The sequence below is a fragment of the Haliaeetus leucocephalus genome, unplaced genomic scaffold (genome assembly GCF_000737465.1).
Source record: "Haliaeetus leucocephalus isolate CR32 unplaced genomic scaffold, Haliaeetus_leucocephalus-4.0 Scaffold848, whole genome shotgun sequence".
NCBI lineage: Eukaryota > Metazoa > Chordata > Aves > Accipitriformes > Accipitridae > Haliaeetus > Haliaeetus leucocephalus.
Window position 1 is genome coordinate 3,627,542 of NW_010973284.1, and position 18,130 is coordinate 3,645,671.

Genomic DNA, 18,130 nt, shown 5'->3' on the forward strand with positions numbered 1-18,130 from the left:
AGCAGGCACCGCGCGGGGGGGGGGCGGTGGCGGTTAATCTCGTGAGAGTCCCCCGGTGCCCGCTGCCGTCAGTGGCGGGGTGGGGGGTCTGCGGGAGGAGGAAGATGGCGGCGCGGCGGGGCGGCCTCCTCTGCCTGCCTCTCGCCTTGGCGCTGCTGGCGGGCGGCAGCGGCGCTCGGGGGGCCGGGCCGTTGCCCGTCGCCTCCTCCGAGGCTTTTGACTCCGTGCTGGGCAACACGGCGTCGTGTCACCGCGCCTGCCAGCTGACCTACTCCCTGCACACCTACCCCAAGGTACGGGCGGGCCCTGCCTCACGGCTCTCCCGCCGCGGCGGGCCCCTTCCCGGGCTCGGCCCCGCTCCCCTTCTCCCTCCCTCCCCTCCCCGGGAGCCGTCCTGCGGCTGGCGCGGCCGTCCCCGGGCCTGGCCCTCGGCCCTCTCCCCCTGCAGCCCCTCGTCGTGTCTTTTGGCTTCTTGTGCTGCGGAGTGACGGGACACCGCCGGGATTTTCTCGGGCAGGAGCCTTTTTCGAGGCGTGTCCCCGTGCGTGTGTTCTCCAGCGGCGTTGGACGTGTCTTCAAGCAAATATAAACCTGAAGGAAGCTCATGCTCGCAGTGCTGAGGGGCAGTCAGCAGCCCTGCTGCTGCTGCTGCGGTTCTTCTGTGGAGTGTCTCGTCTGGCTTAGGTTTTTGTCCCCTCAAAGCAGAGGATGCAGTCCCTTCTCTAAAGATAGATCCTGCGTTTTGAAAATAGATGGTTAGGCTGCAGCTTGCCCAAGAAGCGCCGCTTTCAAAGTATAGCTTTGTTAGTGCTGGGTATCTCTGTGGGTTTTGGGGGATTTGCTGCTTTTTTTTCCCCTCCTGTTCCTAAAGAGGCAGCTGTAATTTGGCTTAGGCTGTTCTATATTTTGGGGCACTAAAACAGTGCTGTGTTCGTGACAAGCCAGAGATGACGCTTGGATGTTGAAGGATGAAGCATAAATGATGATAAACGAGTAGCTTGTCAGAACCTTCAGTCTGTGTTTTAATTCGCTTGCATGGAATTTTTTTCCTCTCGTGATAAATACTGAAATAGTGTCTAACGGGAATCTAATTTCATACTCCAGAGTTTGCTGTTGGTTCAAGCTTTGTACAGCTTGGAACTACGAGCTTGAATTTGGAAAGTCTAGTACCAAAAATCTCATCTTTCCCGCTTCTTTCTTGGCAGTACACTTCGTTATCAGCTGCAGCTATGTAGCAGGTTGAACCCCAAATGATGGGAGCTCTTAGCCCATCTTTGAGATTTCACACGAGGGCAGCAGGCAAATGGAAGCGGTGATAATGTTAGGTAATAGGGCTTTGTCTGCTTTCTTGTGGAACTTAAATCGGATTTTGTGATTCTGTAGCTGGTACTGGTATCCCCACGGAGAGAAGTAACGGAGTTATGTGGAATACAAGTAAACTTACATCTGTACTTATGGCGTGTTTTGGTGCTTACGTGTGACGATAGTGAGGAGAAAGAACTAAACCTGAGAAATTAGGACTAAACATTATCCTAATATATTTCCATACTGTTTTGGTGCAATGCTGCTCTTGTTTCTATTATAGGACTCGTTCAAGGAAGGCTGATTATTTCTGTGCTTTTTACTGTACTTTTGAATTCTTTGTTGTGTGTTGTTGGAGCTATTGAATAATATACTCATCTCTTCCATCACATTTAGTCTTTTTTCGATTTGTCACAAAACTACCAGTTGAATTGAAGGAAATTGTTGTCATTGGAAAGTAAGACGAGCTTCATTGAGACCTCCGTGGAAGACTGCCATAGAAATCTGTCTCCTAAAGCTAATTCTGTCTGGGTATCAAATTATGAAACATGTTTTCTGCAGTAGCATAACTATATTAGCCACCTTGTCAGTGTTGTTAGAGCTAAGTTTTAATTTACATTCACAGTTTTCTACTTTTGTGCCTTTAAAGCATGTGAACTTGTGCTCTCAGAGACAAATAATGGCCAGTTAATTTACGATAGGTTATACAGTAAGGTGTGGTATGTTTGGTTTTTGTTAAATTAATGCAGAGTCCATTTTCAACCTGTACAGCAATTGGCTGCCGTCACTTGGGTGGTTATATGGTTAGTGGTTTTGATGGGTCTGATTCATGATAGGGTGTGTTCATAAGTAGGAGCACTTATGTAATAGAGGCTGTCTTTAGTTCTGCAACATGGAGAGCACTATATGTGGAAAGTGCACATCCATCCCTTTGGTATTGTGGACAGAAGAAATACTATGTGTAGGTTTTCTATATTTGCATAATTTTAATAGTTGCAGTGAGGAAGCACTCTTCCCCTTCAGTTCAATATAATGAATAAAAATGTGTGTTTGTGGAACTGGTTTGGCAAGTAAGCAGGTAACCAGGGTACTGGTATAGTACATCAGAAGATAATCTCTTATTTCTGTTGTAGTTCTGATTACAGTCTGGTAGATACATTTTAACATGCTGTCAAAATTAGTCTTTTTTTTGTCCTTTCCTGTTGGGTTCTAGGTGTTTAAGTTCTGAGATGGAAGACTACTCTTTGTGGGATTAAACATCAGTAAATCTTTTACAGCAGTATATCTTGTTTTTAAACCCAGCATTTTTTTTAAAAATGCAGTGCAACTTTGGTTGTGAGTTGTAGGACTGGAATTACAAAATAGAATTTGCTGTTCCAGGTTTGCCCCACCACAGAATGAAGAGCTCTGAAATAAATCAATAGGTATGTCAGTGTTAAAGCGCTGTAGCTTGGTTTTATTTCAGATCATCCAGAATGTCATGTTTAGCTGGCTTCTAGGTCTAGTGGAAGGAAGGAGGATGGTGCTCTGGTGGGTGGCTTTTTTATAGCACTTCCGGAAAAAAAAAAAAAAAGTATTTGTTTTCTGACAATTTAATCTTGAATTGAGGGATGCAAGCCTTTTCTTCTGCCTTTCCAGGAAGAGGAACTGTACGCATGCCAGCGAGGCTGCAGACTCTTTTCCATTTGTCAGTTTGTGGATGATGGCATCGATTTGAATCGAACCAAACTGGAATGCGACTCCGGTAAGATTTCAGTACTCCTTCAGCATCCCGTAATGTGGAGACATAACAGAGGGAAGAGCAGGAACGTCTGAAAGGGTTTTGTTAAATTGGTGGGATTACTTCAGTTGCTTTCTGGTTTTGTTTAACAATTTCTTAAAGTTTATGTACAGGATATTAAAAAAAAAAAATCTTAGGGAAAGGTTGTCTGTTCTCTGCGAGTTTCTCCTTACCTGATGCTTAGACCTGATGCTTAGTGTTGCTATTTGCCTGAATTTCTTAAGTATCGTCAGTCTCTGTAAATAAATTAGAAACACTTCATTTTACTATAAACAGTTTGTCATAGAAAACACAAATGGCTGGGAAAAAATCCTTTCCTTTCCTTTAATAATTCCATGTGACAATCAGTCCCATTTACAATTCCTGACAAACTTGTATATACAAGTGAATTGTTCAGAAGAGTAAGAACACAGATCTTAATGTGCTGTCTGCCTTGTAACTTGTGGTCTAGGCTACGTCCTGAGGTTTACCTACAGCTAAACTCTTGGGAATGAGGTACGTGTTTTGTTTGAAATAGGTCATTAAATATTGGTGACTAATTCTCTCAGTTACCTGTGTTAGAGCAAAAATTTGATGAAATATGTGTACTATAGACCAGTTAATACTGGTTTTGGAATTGTATAGAACTTTCATCCAATAATATCGAGGGAGCTGATTCACAGTTTTAGTCAGAGATTAAGTGGGACATAACCACCCAAAGCAGGAAAGCTAGGAGCTCTCCGTCTGTATTTCCAATACAATTAAGCACCAAGCCAGCACTCAAAGGAGGCTTCTATCCTCTCAGTACCTCAAAAACAAGAGGGCTAGTGGCTAGCTCAGAGAGCTGATGGAATGTACGCAAGTAGAAAGCCTGACATGCAGAGATGCTAATGTGATACAAAACTGCATTAAATACTCTAGAAATGGGCTAATGCTCTAGTCTGTCATACACTGTGACTAGCTGTGATACAGCATGTCAATCTAGTTGTCAAACCGCACATTGAAGAGTGCCATAAAAAAGGGTAATGTAGCAATAGACCACATGTAGAGGTAATTGAACAGTTGCTTACTTTCTGGTTTAACTCTCCTTCCTGAGGCTGTTGTCTTTTTCTGGCTTATGTTCTGTAATCTGTTACACTGGTTGGTACCCTGACTAAGTATTCTATGTTTGGCAAGATACATCTTGGCTGATCTGCTCGATTCTGTCTTTGGATGCTTCTTTATGCCTGCAAACACTAGTTTGGTGGCAGTTTTATCATTGAATTGCTGTTCAGGTGCTAGGAGCTGAAAACTGAAATTCTTAGCTGCTCATGCCCTGATTCCTGACAGCTTCTTAGCCTTTATGATGGTCTGTTTGTTCCTGCAGAAAACTGGGAGAGCTGCTGTCCTCTGTGTTGCTACTTGGTTTGATTCTTTAGTTCAGGTTGTACTGCAACATTGTCCACCTAAGCTTTAGAGTTTGGGGAAGAGCTATGCCCATGTATTGTCTGCCTGATTTCTCCATGGGCAGAATAATCTAAATTATTCTCTCTGAATAATTTAGATTTCTTGGCCTTTATGATCTCTAGTGAACAATTAATAGAAGCTATCTGTAAAACAAAGAGTGGGCTTCATTTTTCATTAAAAAAATATTCCATAATACTTTCAATGCAGTTTCTGTACTCGCACTAGCAGGAAAATGCTCCTTTGGTTTTCCTGTGATACCATGACTTCTGTTGTTACTTCAAAGGGATTTAATGGACTGATGGTCCCTCTATTCTTTTTAGGACTCCACCTCTGTTCTCTGAGGTAAAAATTCATGTTTTACTTGATACGTAGAGGAAAAACTAAAGTGGTAGCGGGAGGATCAATGAAAACTTGCACCCCTGAGATTGGCCAGGGTAACATTTCTGATCGGTTGCTCTGACTGCATTCAGATTTCAACTACTTCATCTGCCTAAGCTCTGATTCCTTAACCTTCATTAGACCTCAGAGCAAATGCTATCCTTGGAGCGATTGCCATATATTTTCTTGCAAATGGGATTGTCAGTCCTTTAGCTGCTGCTTTGTTTCTGATCCAACTTATACTGAAAATGTTTTCTTAACTAAAATGCAGAATTTATCTTCTCATTTGGGGAACTTCTTCCTTGCAGCCTGTACTGAAGCATACTCCCAATCTGATGAACAATATGCTTGCCATCTTGGATGCCAGAACCAATTGCCATTTGCTGAGTTAAGGCAAGAGCAAGTAAGTAGATGACATGTTTTTCAAATACCACCTACTTGTTTTCTGTTCAGTGTGTGTCTTTGCTTTTTAAAGTTTCTTCAAATGGAAAATAAATCTTCTGAGGACTGAAATCTAGATATGAGGCGAGGGGTGAGCAAGAACATGAGTTCTGTCCTTTTCACATAGAAACAAATGGAAAACCAGTTAACGTTGTGCTTGCAGTTAATGTCCCTGATGCCAAGAATTCATCTCCTCTTTCCTCTGACACTGGTGAGATCATTCTGGAGTGACATGATGGATTCAGCTCAGAGCTTCATAACATCCTCGTGGACTTTCTACCTTCAAGCAGATGATGGCAAGATTGTCATATTCCAGGTGCTTGCCTTTTTCTTTGAGATTAAGGTGTCCTGGCTGCTAAATGTTTAACTCTGCTCCTTCGAGTCACAGGAAAGACTATAAAGCACTATCAGATGTGTTTAGTTTCTGCTAGTACTTCACTGCCTTTAGGGCCAGCATAAGGGGGGAGCAGAATCAAACTTAAGCGAATGGTGCGTGTCTTAAGGTTAACTTCCGTATTAGTTCTGAAAATGTAAATGATAGATCAGTGGAAGCTTGCTAGAAGGATCTCCTAACTCCTTATTTTCTTTTAGTCAAAGCCAGAAGTACAGTATGTTCCACAGCTTGATCAGGAAACCGGAGATACGAGAGGATCCTTGTCGCTGAGTAAAACAGCCTGTAAGTTGTTCTTTGTGCTCTGGAGCAGCAAAAGCAAATGTTCCCTGTCATAAAAAAAAAAAAAGGTTGCAGGTGGCACATGAAAGCAAATTTTTAGAAAGCTGAAATATAATTGTTTGCCATGTAGACTGCACTATGTACACTTAGCAAAGTCTGTGGTGGAAACCAAGGTCTGCTGGAAATAGAAACGTGCAAGCTAGGGCCATTTTAAAAGCTTCCTTTTATGCTCTCTGTATAGACAAACTGTGCGGTGTTTGGGTCTTCTCTTTTATTGCTTTCCAAAGTGCTGTTTCTGCTGTTGTATTTCAGCAGACCTACGTCCAGGAAGTTCGCAGACATACCGAGGACTTTTTGAAGAGCGAGAAAATGACAGCTTTTTCAAGTGTCTTTCCGTGTATGTATATTGAAGAATGTCTGTACCTAGTAAGGAGGATAATGGCCTTTCCTCTGTGTGTGTGTGTGTATGGGGGCACTAGTGCAAGATCTCAAAAGTGGTACAAGTCTGTTAGGTTCAGGATGCATAGCACTTATAATTGTGTATCTGACTGTTATGGCTACTTTTCCGTGCTGGCCCCATTTGCAGGCTATTCTGCCAACTTTGATTGTCCTTTCCGTTTCAAGTAAACGTCATATTGATAATTTCCTACGCTGTTTTTTGAGTGTGTTCTGTGAACTGTTTAAACAATACTGTGTTTTGCCTGTTCTTTAGCTCTGGATATGTTTCAGGACAAAGCACTTGTTTTATATTTTGGATTGGGACTGTCTGATAGGAAAGACACTGTTATGTCTCATTTCCAGGCTGAAAATACCCAGTATCTCTTTATTAAAGATTTGCTGAAGATCAGTGTGTTGGTGGTTCTTTCCCTTACTCTTATTACTTTCTCCTTAAAAGTTTACGCAGGAAGGGTCAGTGAATTGCATCCCAAATGTGTAACAGAAAAATCTGTTTTTAAAACTGTAAGTGGGAGGATGCTTAGGGCACAATAAACAGAATCTAGCGAGTCTTCTGTGTCTTTCAAGTCAGATACTAAACAGGCATTAGAGTACCCAGGAGTCTGAAGTGGGCAGTGTAGCTGGAAGAGCTAGAGACTAATGACTCAGCAGGAAATGCAATCAAAATTGAGCCAAACTTTTTAGAGGGTCCATTGTCTTGTATTCAGTATATGAAATCTGGTAACATTCTTTTCATTTCAGAAATTCCAGTTGGATTTTAACTACTACGCTCGTCCTGTCAGTGTTGGTACTGCTCTGGATTTGTTGCGCAACTGTAGCTACAGCTGTAGAGCAATATGTTCCATCTGAGGTACTACTATTTTATAACTTACGATATTTTGAATTTATTAATTTTATTACTTTTATGTTACAGCTGTCTAGAGACTTAAGAAACATTTGGGGGGGGTCAGCTAGAAAGAGGGTTTTTTTATTTTGCTGATGTGGTTAGCAAAACAATTATGTTATTTAAAAGATGATTTTATAGCTGAACAATTCTTGCTTATTCCTGTGGCTGATTGGTGCTCTGGACCTTACTCAGGCAGCCCAAATATGATGTCTTTTGGTTTGTAGCACTCTCCTCTTGACAACCTTCAGATTACTCTTAACAAATGGAGGCTCCTTCTAATTTCTCTGGGAATAAAGCTGTACTGAGAGTTGGATGGTATAGGTGGAACGCAGTATGGATTTAATCCAGGAGCATCAATAGTGAGGACAGAAGTGACAGCATATTATCTGTGTGCACAGAGTCTGATCAGAGGGGAACTGGCTGAACTAGCATCCCTAGTGCCCAGAGAGGTCCCCCGCACTTCTGAAATAAGCAAGGCTCACAGTATTTGCAAACTAAAGGAGCTGTTACACATGCACTGTATCTATTGTTGTTCTGGCAGATTTAATACATTTTTGTTGGACTCAAATCTAGTTCCAGCCATGAATTTCAGATGTTACAGAAACCCGGGGTTAACTTCTGTTGAACGACTGCAGCCGTCAGAACTAGGAATGTAGTTGCTTAATGAAATACATTTTATTCACAGTATGGAGAGTCTTTGTCTTAAAGTAAATTGTTTAAATATTTCAGAAGCTGAGCATCTATGGAGATTTGGAATACATGAATGAACAAAAACTGAACAGATACCCATCCTCTGCACTTGTTGTGGTTAGATGCAAGACTGAGGAACATGAAGAAGCAGGACCTCTTCCTACAAAAGTCAATCTGGCTCAATCAGCAATTTAAATAAGTCTTCATTGGATCCAATAGACTAATTCTAACAGAGCTAGCAACTCCTGATTGTTTGTGGTGGTTCTTCAGATAAGAAGCTTAGCAGCCAGTCTTTAAATGCAATTAAAGTTAAAGAATCAACAAATGTCATGGGATTTTGTTTTCAACTAGTAGTGAAGATTCAGACATCTTGAATTTACGTTTGTTTCCAGACATAATCACTTCTCACTGGTGTTTGCTATGTGTCTTTTTGCTTACAAAAGCTGTAAGCATGCTTTCCATACTTCTGCCATGACACTTTCAAACTTATTTGTGTGTTCTAGGATGTAATGTGTACATTCAGAGTTAGCTTTGTAAAGGTATAAGAAATTTTAAGTAGGCAGGAAATGCCTTTTTAGTGTTGCACTTTCTGTTGTAGTTAAGAGAAAATATTATAAAATTACCTGCTGAATTTTTGTACTTGTTAATGTCCATGCACAAACAGCCCTGTCTCTAAAAATAGAAATATATTTTTTCTACAGTGTGGCAATATCCAAGATGGAAAGCATTTGTGAGGTACTATAGGCTAGAACTCAGTTTGTGAAAGATGTTAAAGCTTATGGACATATTCCTTCACACACAGAACATAACATGGTCAATTATTTTGTCAACCTTTAGCCTTTAAATCTTAAATTGCTTGTAAAGTTAGCGCCTGTGTTTTCTGAAGAAATTCTACTTTCTGTTCTTGATTAACTATTCTAGTCTTGTAACTTCATTTACAGAAACAAGTTGATTCCTGAGAAATGAGAACAGACAAATAAAATTGACTGTATAGAAAATGTTGACTATATAGCTTTTTGCTATGGTTAATTATTGACCACAACATATTCAGTATGAAAGCCTGTCTGGAGCATTCCTCTCATGGGCAATGTGACCTGATTTTGCTACATGATTCACTCTCACAACCACAACGTACAATGTCCCTCAAATTTCCAATATATTTTTTGCAGCTCTCCTCTTTGAGGAGATTACTATATGCTGGTTCCCATAGCATTTACAAGTTGGGGATGTGTGTGGTTTATTTTAAGGTCTCTTAAGTGTTTGAAAGCTGGCTAGGATGCATGATCTCTCATCGTCATATTTTGTTGATTATACAAAACCGCCTTGAAGGTTTAAACAAACAAACAAACAAACAAAAATATTCAACACCTCTTCAGGTTTTGAATTCTGGTGAGAACTGTAAAGGTTCTGGAGGACACAGTATAGTGTTCCCTCACTGTAAAAACTGGTTCAATAGTCATTCCTAATTCAGCTATAACGCTGATGGTTGGGTAAGTACAGATGATGGAGCCTTGCAAGGGCAATTAAGCAGGAATGTGCATTAAGTGGTCTGTACAGCGCTGCTGAAAACCTTAGCTTGGAAGCACTCAAGCAGGTTTTCTGTCAGTAAGGTTTAAGAGCATTAAAAGACGTTTGTTTAAATCAGGCTTCTATCAACGTGCAGAAATTGCATTTTCAAGTCTTAAATTAGTTGTACCTCTTCGTGCTAAATTCTTCAGCAGGACAACATCATAGCCCAGAAATTTGGGTGCCAGCAGCCATTGACAGGTACCTTTGTGTGTTGGTGGCGTTATTGCAAAGGCCTCAGGCATGACTTGTGAAAATCGATGGTGTGATGTTTTCGGAACACTGTTCACTTGCACAATCACAGGGGCGGGAAATCCCTCTGTTTGCAGTAGTGATTCAGCTGAGACGTGCCTTTCCGCTCATGTAGTGCAAACCTCAGTATACAGCCCCGTTTGGGTGCAGGATGCCAGTGTTCCGCTTTGAGCGGTATCAAATGCAACTTGTGCAATGGATGTTTAAATTCATTTGTAAACACGAGCTTTACTTCAGTGATTATTGCCTGTCGTCTTAGCACTTTGTTGTTCGGGATTGCCTTTCCAGAAAAGACTTTAGCAATCCCACTTTTTCTAACTGAATTACTAACATGGAAATGTTTTCAATTCTGTTAAAATGTTTTCCCTTGTGATTATATGTAGTTGCAAAAGGGAGTGTTACAGCTTCATGAAAACATGGCTGTTTGCCTGTTTCAGATGTGTACAGTAAAACCTCTGTTATGTTGATGACTCGGAAGAGAAAGTTTTGCGACATAAAAACGTTTGACTTTATTGCTTACATTCCTAGGTTTGAGTTAAACAACTAACTTCTACTTTTATTTGGCGTTGTATCTGCTTACAACAAAGGAAGAAACCACAAGTTTTACGTGTTTTGTCTTTTGTTCGCTGTTTAATGACATTTCAGCTAAGTGATCTGTGCAGTGAAGCCAGTGATTCAGTAATGTGCTGTTAGGTCACAGGAAACTGTGCCTGTGGCAATCTGTCACTTGGCACTACTGTTTCCAGAGTGAGCCAGAGTCTGAAGAATTTGTTACGTGTTGTACTTGTAAGCTCTTGTCAAAGTATCTTCCCTCAGTAAAATCAGATACTAGCTAGGCTGCAGTAATTGAACTGTTTCTCAAGATTTCTAATCTAAATGGACTATTTAAGCTATCTTGGCATTTGACTTTGCAAAATGGCTTGTCCTACTCATTTTTTGTTAAATGTTTGACTTCCTGACATCTTCATTTTCAGAGGCTGCAATTTGGGTTTGATCTCTGCCCAAGACAGCTGTTTAAATGAAGGGCCTTAAATTATTGAAATTGCAGGAGGAAAGCATTTTATATTCTCTTTAGGCACGTGTTCAACTGGACTTGTATCAGCATTTAAATGGAATCATCTTGACACAAATGAGGCAACCTTCTCAAGCGTGTGCAATTCATTGCTGGCAGAAATAGCCATGGTACATTTGGGGGGGCTTGGGTTTTTTTTTTTGTAGGTGCTAGAATTAACAATAGTCTCCTATCATACTGATATGTTGATCCATGTTCCCTGTTCAGCTTCTCTGATCTTTGGCAAAGATTTTTTTTTTTTTTTCTTTTTTCTTTTTTCTTTTTTTTTTTTTTTTTTTCATTTCAGAAGGGCTTGCTTGTGTTTGTTACCTCATTCTCATGAACTCATTTTTCTGAACTATAAGCAGTCTTTGATGTGAGGTAACTGCTCTAAAATCCAACTGCCTAGTTGGCTATAGCTGAGCTGAATAATCTTGGTGTAGGAAATAGATGATGATAGATGTCAGGTCTTACAGACATTTGCCTCTAAGAGTGGGTTTACCCCACATTTTAAACATTTCCATCGTAGATTGTTTCATGGGGCATGCATAGCTAGCCCACTTGACCTGGCTCTTACATGGGACTCTTAGCAAACTCACAATCACCTAATAAGCTTTCTGAAGGCTCAAAATAGTCCTTCTGTATCAAGTCTGATTAGAAACTAAAACTTCCTTTTTAAAGAGAAACAGGTCCGGAATTTAAGATACTCAGGTTTTAACCCTTACTCTGTCATTCTTCCATATTGTAGCAGGTGCCCAGACTTGCAGACTGTTTGCTGCTTGGCATTTGGTGTTTTCACCCCAAATCCCCCTTGGAACAGGAGAGCTTTCTATCACCAAGTTTAACGGTGATGTATTCCTGTGAGAAGCTTCTGCTTTGGACAAATTGGTGTTGCCATGCCGAAGAAGGAGCTCCTGAAAGACTATATTTAATTCCGGCTAGTCTGGGAACGGGTGAGTGCAGGGTTAGCAGACGCCCTTGTCAGGAAGCATATATTAACTTGATGTAATCGGGAATGAGTTGTATGTGTAGGTATGGGAGAGGGAAGCAGCCATAATTGTTCCTCCATGTCGGGCATTATTTGGTGCTTTGAATCAATTCGAGACAACTCTCTTGGGGCCAACGTATAGGCAATATAGCTGCCAGCTTCTCCTCCGAAGCCCTGGTAAGCTCGTTTTGCTAGTGCTTGGGGAGGAGTCGTGATATGTGAGGTGGCAGCAATTTGGAGGCACTTGAGTCCCATGAACCCTCCTGTGAGCAAGAAGAACGCGGGCTCCTCGAACACTTTATGCCGGTGCTTTTTCTGCCCCCCTACCCCCGCGGCAAAGCTGCCTGCTCACGACACTTTATCCTCGAAGCTGCAAAACTCCACTCTGCGTCTGCTGTGCTGAGACCCGCGGCCAGTTTCAAAGGCTGCAATCTATTTGTAAGTTCCTGTTAGCTACAGGCTGAGCTGCTAAGACTTAACTGCAGGCCTGGAAATTCAAGTATGCAAGTAAGAGAGAGGACCCTGGAGGATTTCCTATGCCAGTGGTTGTTGCCCAAGCAGGGAAGCTATTCCAGATGGTTGTATCCTGCACAGCTCTACTGACATCTGAACATCTTGTGGGAGTCCAGGCTGATGCTGCTACGAGGTCAGTGTCTCAGCTCTGTCTTGGGAAGGAGGTGGGCAGAAAGGAGACTTGAAGATGATCAGACTCTCTTCCCTCAAAAATTCATCATGAAGGGGGGTTCTTCCTGACCAGCACCAGGGTAAATGCAGTCGGCATCAGCTAGGGGTGAGCGTTCATCTTCCAAACTGGCGTCGGGAGCGGCAGCAGGGTTCTCGACATCCAAAATCTCCGTGTGCTTTATGATTTGCCTAATGCCCTGTTGTGAAACCAAGATGGAGCCAGGAGGAATGAGAAGCAAACCAGAAATCCCGCTTCCAACTGCAGCTGAAGCGCTGCCTTCCTCATCCTCTCCTGCTTGCGTGCCTGGGCAGCAAGCGCGCTCCTTGCTTTCCTTCCTCTGTTGGGTTTTGTATCCTGGTAACATCACTCATGCAAAGGTGCAGAAAACTCCCTGCGGTCCTTTGAGCTGCTGTGAGGGCTGTCTGGAAAGCATGAACAAAACTCACCCCCAGGTACTGTTCTTCTCTTCAGAAAAATCTTATGTGCAGCTGTTTCCTAAAGTACATGTGTTCTTGATAGTGTTGTTTGTCTGACCTCTTTATCACTGGTTTCTGTGAGATTTCAAGTTGTTTCTACTTAACCTAACTTGATACAAAAGGAAAGTATTGATATAAAGCACTGGACTTGCATTGGTGTTTGTTTTACAAATGGGTAACTAAGATTTAAAAGGTGATCTGATTGTTTGCTGTGTGAATTAAATGTGCCACGTTTCCACTGAGGCAATTTTTGCTTGTATGTAAAAATAAAGGAATACATTCTATATTCCTGGCTAAGATGGTATGAGAACTAGAAAGGCCATACCTTTCGTGGTTACTGCGTGCTGCTTCTGTAAACAGTCTTTTATTTCTTTCCTTCTAGAGAAATGGTGATGTAGCTACTTTGGATTCAACAAAGTCCTTCTCTGGAGAAAGAGGTAACGAATAAAATGCAGAGCTTAACATTTTTATTGTTAAAGTATAAATCAGTTGAAACTATCTATGTAATGTAAAATACAACCAGTATTTATGGTCTGTTAAGACTGATTTCCCTGTCCCCCTCCCCCCTTCTGTGTAGTGAAACATCCAGACCATAAAATTCATAAACTTAAGCTGTTCTTTGCTGGCCTGGAGTTGGCAGTCTTACGGTATAGTAGCATGATAGGTAATCCTTGTCTGTCACAGAAAGGCTCATAATGAACTTGCTATAGGTTTTCTATATGTTTTAATAGCCAAACTTCAGCAAATGTTGTCCTTATTAAGAAGGAGAAGGTGGGATCAAACAATCAATCACAAACCTGTAGACTGTGTTGCAACAACATTTCATCACTGCCGTTACTTTATACTCCTGTCTATTTGCAACTGTTGTGTTTTCTGGTCAAAGGTGTTGCCTTGTAGACAGAGACATGCTGTAATTCACCACTTTTCTTTCAAGCTGAAATGTTCTGCGTTTGATTCCTGCTCAAGCATGACGGAGAGGGTGGTTACTGCAGCTGGGATCCCTTTGCTGTTGAGCAAAGGCTGTGCCTTCACTTGCCTTTGCACAACACAACAACTAAGTAAATATGAAGCACAGCTAAGACAAATTCTAACTTTTTGATCAAAGCTCTTTAAGTTCAGAAATGCCAAAATCCAATTATACGTGCAGGGTTGTCTTAAGTGACGGGTTACATGTTTCTCAGATGATCACGTTAATTTTTTTTCTGTTGGTCTGGAAATAGGAAGTAATGCGAGCAAATACAACGTTGGTTTAGAGACAAAGCACTGGTGCTGCAGAGAGCTGAGATGAGGGCAGCTGGTCGGCGTTGCTTTTACGTGCGCTGCTGTTGTGTTGCAATGACTGTGGGTTTGGTCTTTAGCTTCCGGATTTGGTTTGATTTACAAACGTGACTTTCTGAAAGTTGGAGTCCCTGGGAGGCTGCTGCCCTTTGTACCCTGGAGATGTCTTTGGGGAGGGAAAGGGCTGCTCTTTGGCTGTTTCTCACCATTTTGAGCTGATAATTCAGCCTCGTTCTGTGGGAGTGTTCAAGTCCTGGTTGGGGCAGAAAGCCCGAAGTGCTGTGAAATTAAATTTTACCTCTTGAGTTTTGCTGGGGGCTCTGGGAGGGCACCTTTCCCAGCCTTATACCGGCCTGCCCCGTGTTTTGGCTGCTCTCGCCATGAAAACGGCACTGCTGTCCCACGGGGTCGGGCAGGGGCTTGGCCTCCTCCACCCTTCTGCATCCAAGTGCGTTGGGTGAGCTCCGACGGAGACGCGGCGTTTGCGCTGTTCGGTCCCACTGCTCCGTCACGGCAGCACGGTCTCTTCCACACCGCAAGCAGCGGAATTCCCTATGAGGAGGTGTTTAACATCGGAGTTCGCCTTTTAATCCCCAACTATCAACCCCTAAACCCCATCAGCCCCCCGCCAGTGCAAAGCTCCCAAAACATCACCCTCGCCGCTCCGTGCCGTTCCCTTCCGAAACACCCCCAAAATGCCACTCAGCCCCTCTGGACCCTTCCCCAGCCCTTCACCTCTCGCTCTTGCCTCCCAGCAGACGGCTGCCAGCCACGCAGCGCCCGCGCGGGCTGCACGCGGAGGCACGTCTGCGTCTCTGCCGCGGCACTGCTCGTCCTCGCTGCCGCCGTGGGTTTGGCGGTGGCACTGGGACTCCTGCTACGCCCGCCAGGTCGGTATCCCGAGAGTTGTTCTTTTTTTTGGCAAGGGAGGCAGAAAATTATGTTGCGTGAGAAGAGCCTTCGTATCAATCGCCGTGCGTGAAGTGGCGCTTCCCGGTGCGGACCGGGAGGAAGGAAAGGGAGCAGCAGGATGGTGCAGGGCTGTGCCAGCCTGTTCCTCGGCTCTGTTGTCCTGCTCCATCGGGCTGTGGTAACTCTGGGTGGCACAGTCGTGCTTCAGAGTACTGGTATAGTTATCAGACCCTGCCATGAACCTACCAGAGATTAATCCTGGCCCTTGGTTACCTCCAGAACAACAAATGAATTTTGGAAATCCCCCTTTCTTCCTCTTGATCTGTTCCTCATACTGTGAAAACGTTGGAAAATAAAGTATTTCTTGCTTCAGTGAACCGCTTCTGTGCAGCCTCCAATAACCGGACAGGCTTTTTGTGCGACAACAGAGCGACCTGCATCCCGGCCAGCCAGGTCTGTGACAGAGTCAGCAACTGCAGGAGCGGAGAGGATGAGCAGGAGAAACTCTGCGGTGAGTGGTTTTGTTGTGACCGTCCTCCCCGTGCTGGTCTTCCTGTTGTGAGACAGAGCAGCCGGTGTCCCTCTAATCCTGCTCTGCACTTCTGGCCGCTTATGTGAGCAGATAAGCCTGGTAGATCCTTTGTAGGGCAGATGCTGAGAGATGGCACTGCCCAAAACCCAGCGGGAGAGCCAGGAATCAAAGACTCCAAGCTCCTCTAATCTTTCTAGTGTTTTTTTTTGTTTTTTTTTTTTTAAACCACGGTGCAGTTTTCCTCCATTGGTTAACCTGTATGCCTATGTGGTTAATTTATTATCCAGTTACCCTGGAAAAAACCTCACTAATGCAAAAGCATGCAGCACCCGAACTCTGATTCCGGCTCAGCCATGAGCATCCCTTTCCCTCTCCAACCACAGCTTCCCCATCTGCAGCATCGTTCATGCCCTGACACCACACGGGGAAGGACCAACCAACCCCCCATGACAGCAGCCTTTGGTAGCTGCTATCCCCGTTTTAGCCGATGCGTTTGTGCCCGGCGGAGTCGAGCACGTGTCCTGTGTGTCCTCGCTTGCAGGTGACTTGCCCCACAGCCTTCCAGGATACCTGGTTTTCCGCTGCAGTAACCCCGCATACTGGGTCTATGCCGATCAGAGGTGTAACGGGATGAACGACTGCGGAGACTGCTCGGACGAGATGGGGAGCTGTAAGTCTCTCTTCTGGCTGCTGTTGGGCAAAAGGTCTTTTGTCCTGATGGATTGAAATAGGTTGTACAGGTGAGGTGCTCACTGATGCTGCTGGAAGTGCCTGGAGGCTGACATCCACTGCTGAAACACAAAATAGCTGGGGTAGGACGTGCGTATGAACCGTGCGGGCTCCATCCCGTCAGCTGCCAAGGGCTCTGTGTCAAAGCCTGGTGGCAACCGAGAGGGGAAAGGCTCCGTGCTTTTTTCCCAGCCCCAAAAGTCACTCCTCCTTTGTGGTTTGCTGAGTGTGGAGCAGTTTCATCGTGATGTGTAGCTGTAGGCAGCGGCGATCGTCCAAACTGGCCTTTGGTTGTTGGTCAGGAGATGGGTAAGTCTCTGAGCCAGGGGGACTGCGCATGCCTCGGCAGCTTCAAAGCCATCTAGATCCTTCTCTCGCTAAAATGAGCAGCAGGTTTGTTCCGAAGTCATCCCCCTGGTTTTGAGCCTCAGGCGAGACTTGCCTGTATCAGCAGCTTTCTCTAGAGTAGCTTGCTAGAAAAAAATAATAAATTGCAGCTAGGTGTTCCTCCCAGGATGGCATATCTGCCATGAAGATCATCGCAATGTCACGCTCCGTGGTTGTCTCCCACAAGTAGCACCAAGCGAGTGTCCTCTTTGGTGGGTTCACAGACGCAGGGTCATCACCAGTGGCTTTTCAGTAGCTGCCGGGGGTGAAAGGGTAGCTACCCACGTAAGAATGGAGGGAAGGGGTCAGTGCAGCAGAAGCATTTCTGTTCCCTGTTTTCCATCCCTCCCAGTGGCCGCCTGCCCCCTGTGCGGGTCGGAGTGGTGGAGCTGCAGCCCTGTGCTCTACGAGTACTGCTCCTGCATCCCCAGGAGGCTGTGCCGGGACGGCGTCCAGCACTGCCTCAGCTGGTCCGATGAGTATATCTGCAGACCGTGAAGTCTTGGCACCTGGCAGCGCTGGAGACAGCAGGGTGCTTCCTGCATCGTCACCTTGAAGCCTTGGTGTCCTCCTCCTCTGCCACCCCCTTGGGAAGCTCCAAGCCAAGCAAATCCTCAGCAGCAGCGCGCCGTCCGCCCCGCAGCGACGCTGAACGGGGGCGAAATGCGTATGGCAGCCCATGCTGCAGGCTAGACGCTGGCCGTGGGACACCTTCAAGGGTTCTCCTGTCCCGTGAGGGTGAGCCCTTTCCACGTGGGCAGAGCACCGTCTTGCAGCATTGATTCGGTGGGTTGCATGCAGGCTGCTGGAAACTGTTTACCAGCTGCTGCCAGCACAGATACCGTGTCTGGGCAACCCTGGGCGAGGGGTTTCTCCTGTACGGACGTGCTGGTGCCTTTGTAGGCAGCCAGATGAAGGTATATCAAGGACTACCCTAAAGAGCAGGAGCTGAGTGAGGTGAGCCTTTCTAGCCCTTGGGTTAGCATTTCCCTCTGACACGTCTTCACGCTCCTGATCCTTGCGGGCAGGAGGAGAAGCTTGTGTTTGTCTTCAGAGCACGTCTGCAGATGGTTTCGGGAGCAGCTTTGAAGGCTCTGCGTCGCTGCTCCCAGGATGCTTCCTTGGGGACGCTGTGCTGAGGATCACACCGTGGGGAGCTGCCGCACAAGCCGCCTCCTGCGCTCTTCTCAAACCATGAAGGCCAGTGCGGAGAGCGTAATGGCAAGGAAAACTGAAGTGGAGA

At 44.5% G+C, this 18,130-nt stretch overlaps 2 protein-coding genes across 3 annotated transcripts; both read left to right on the forward strand.

Moving 5' to 3' along the window:
• The first annotated feature begins 84 nt into the window (after positions 1 to 84).
• On the forward strand, positions 85 to 9,040 carry TMEM59 (transmembrane protein 59). 2 transcript variants are annotated; one of them, XM_010582342.1, is made up of 8 exons: positions 85 to 293; positions 2,941 to 3,046; positions 5,194 to 5,288; positions 5,490 to 5,642; positions 5,918 to 6,002; positions 6,312 to 6,396; positions 7,197 to 7,305; positions 8,071 to 9,040. In XM_010582342.1, exons 1-8 carry the CDS (start codon positions 105 to 107, stop codon positions 8,224 to 8,226), a joined length of 978 nt encoding a protein of 325 aa, XP_010580644.1. In that variant the 5' UTR covers positions 85 to 104; the 3' UTR covers positions 8,227 to 9,040. The 2 variants fall into 2 exon arrangements, with proteins under 2 accessions (XP_010580644.1, XP_010580645.1); XM_010582343.1 differs by having other exon boundaries at positions 6,315 to 6,396.
• Positions 9,041 to 13,004: 3,964 nt separating this feature from the next.
• LDLRAD1 (low density lipoprotein receptor class A domain containing 1) lies at positions 13,005 to 17,385 on the forward strand. Its single transcript, XM_010582700.1, has 6 exons — positions 13,005 to 13,025; positions 13,432 to 13,486; positions 15,083 to 15,217; positions 15,613 to 15,750; positions 16,313 to 16,441; positions 17,240 to 17,385. The coding sequence occupies exons 1-6, from the start codon at positions 13,005 to 13,007 to the stop codon at positions 17,383 to 17,385; spliced, it is 624 nt and encodes a 207-aa protein (XP_010581002.1).
• Positions 17,386 to 18,130: the final 745 nt, after the last annotated feature.

Excerpts from the sequence above, each read along its gene's own strand:
- LDLRAD1 (XM_010582700.1), top strand. The coding sequence starts at position 13,005 with ATGAACAAAACTCACCCCCAG. Across the intron at positions 13,487-15,082 it reads GTCCTTCTCTGGAGAAAGAG|CAGACGGCTGCCAGCCACGC; the intron begins GTAACGAATAAA and ends CTTGCCTCCCAG. Across the intron at positions 15,751-16,312 it reads TGAGCAGGAGAAACTCTGCG|GTGACTTGCCCCACAGCCTT; the intron begins GTGAGTGGTTTT and ends CCTCGCTTGCAG.
- TMEM59 (XM_010582342.1), top strand. The coding sequence starts at position 105 with ATGGCGGCGCGGCGGGGCGGCCTCCTCTGCCTGCCTCTCGCCTTGGCG. Across the intron at positions 5,643-5,917 it reads GCAAGATTGTCATATTCCAG|TCAAAGCCAGAAGTACAGTA; the intron begins GTGCTTGCCTTT and ends ATTTTCTTTTAG. Across the intron at positions 6,397-7,196 it reads TTTTTCAAGTGTCTTTCCGT|AAATTCCAGTTGGATTTTAA; the intron begins GTATGTATATTG and ends TTTTCATTTCAG.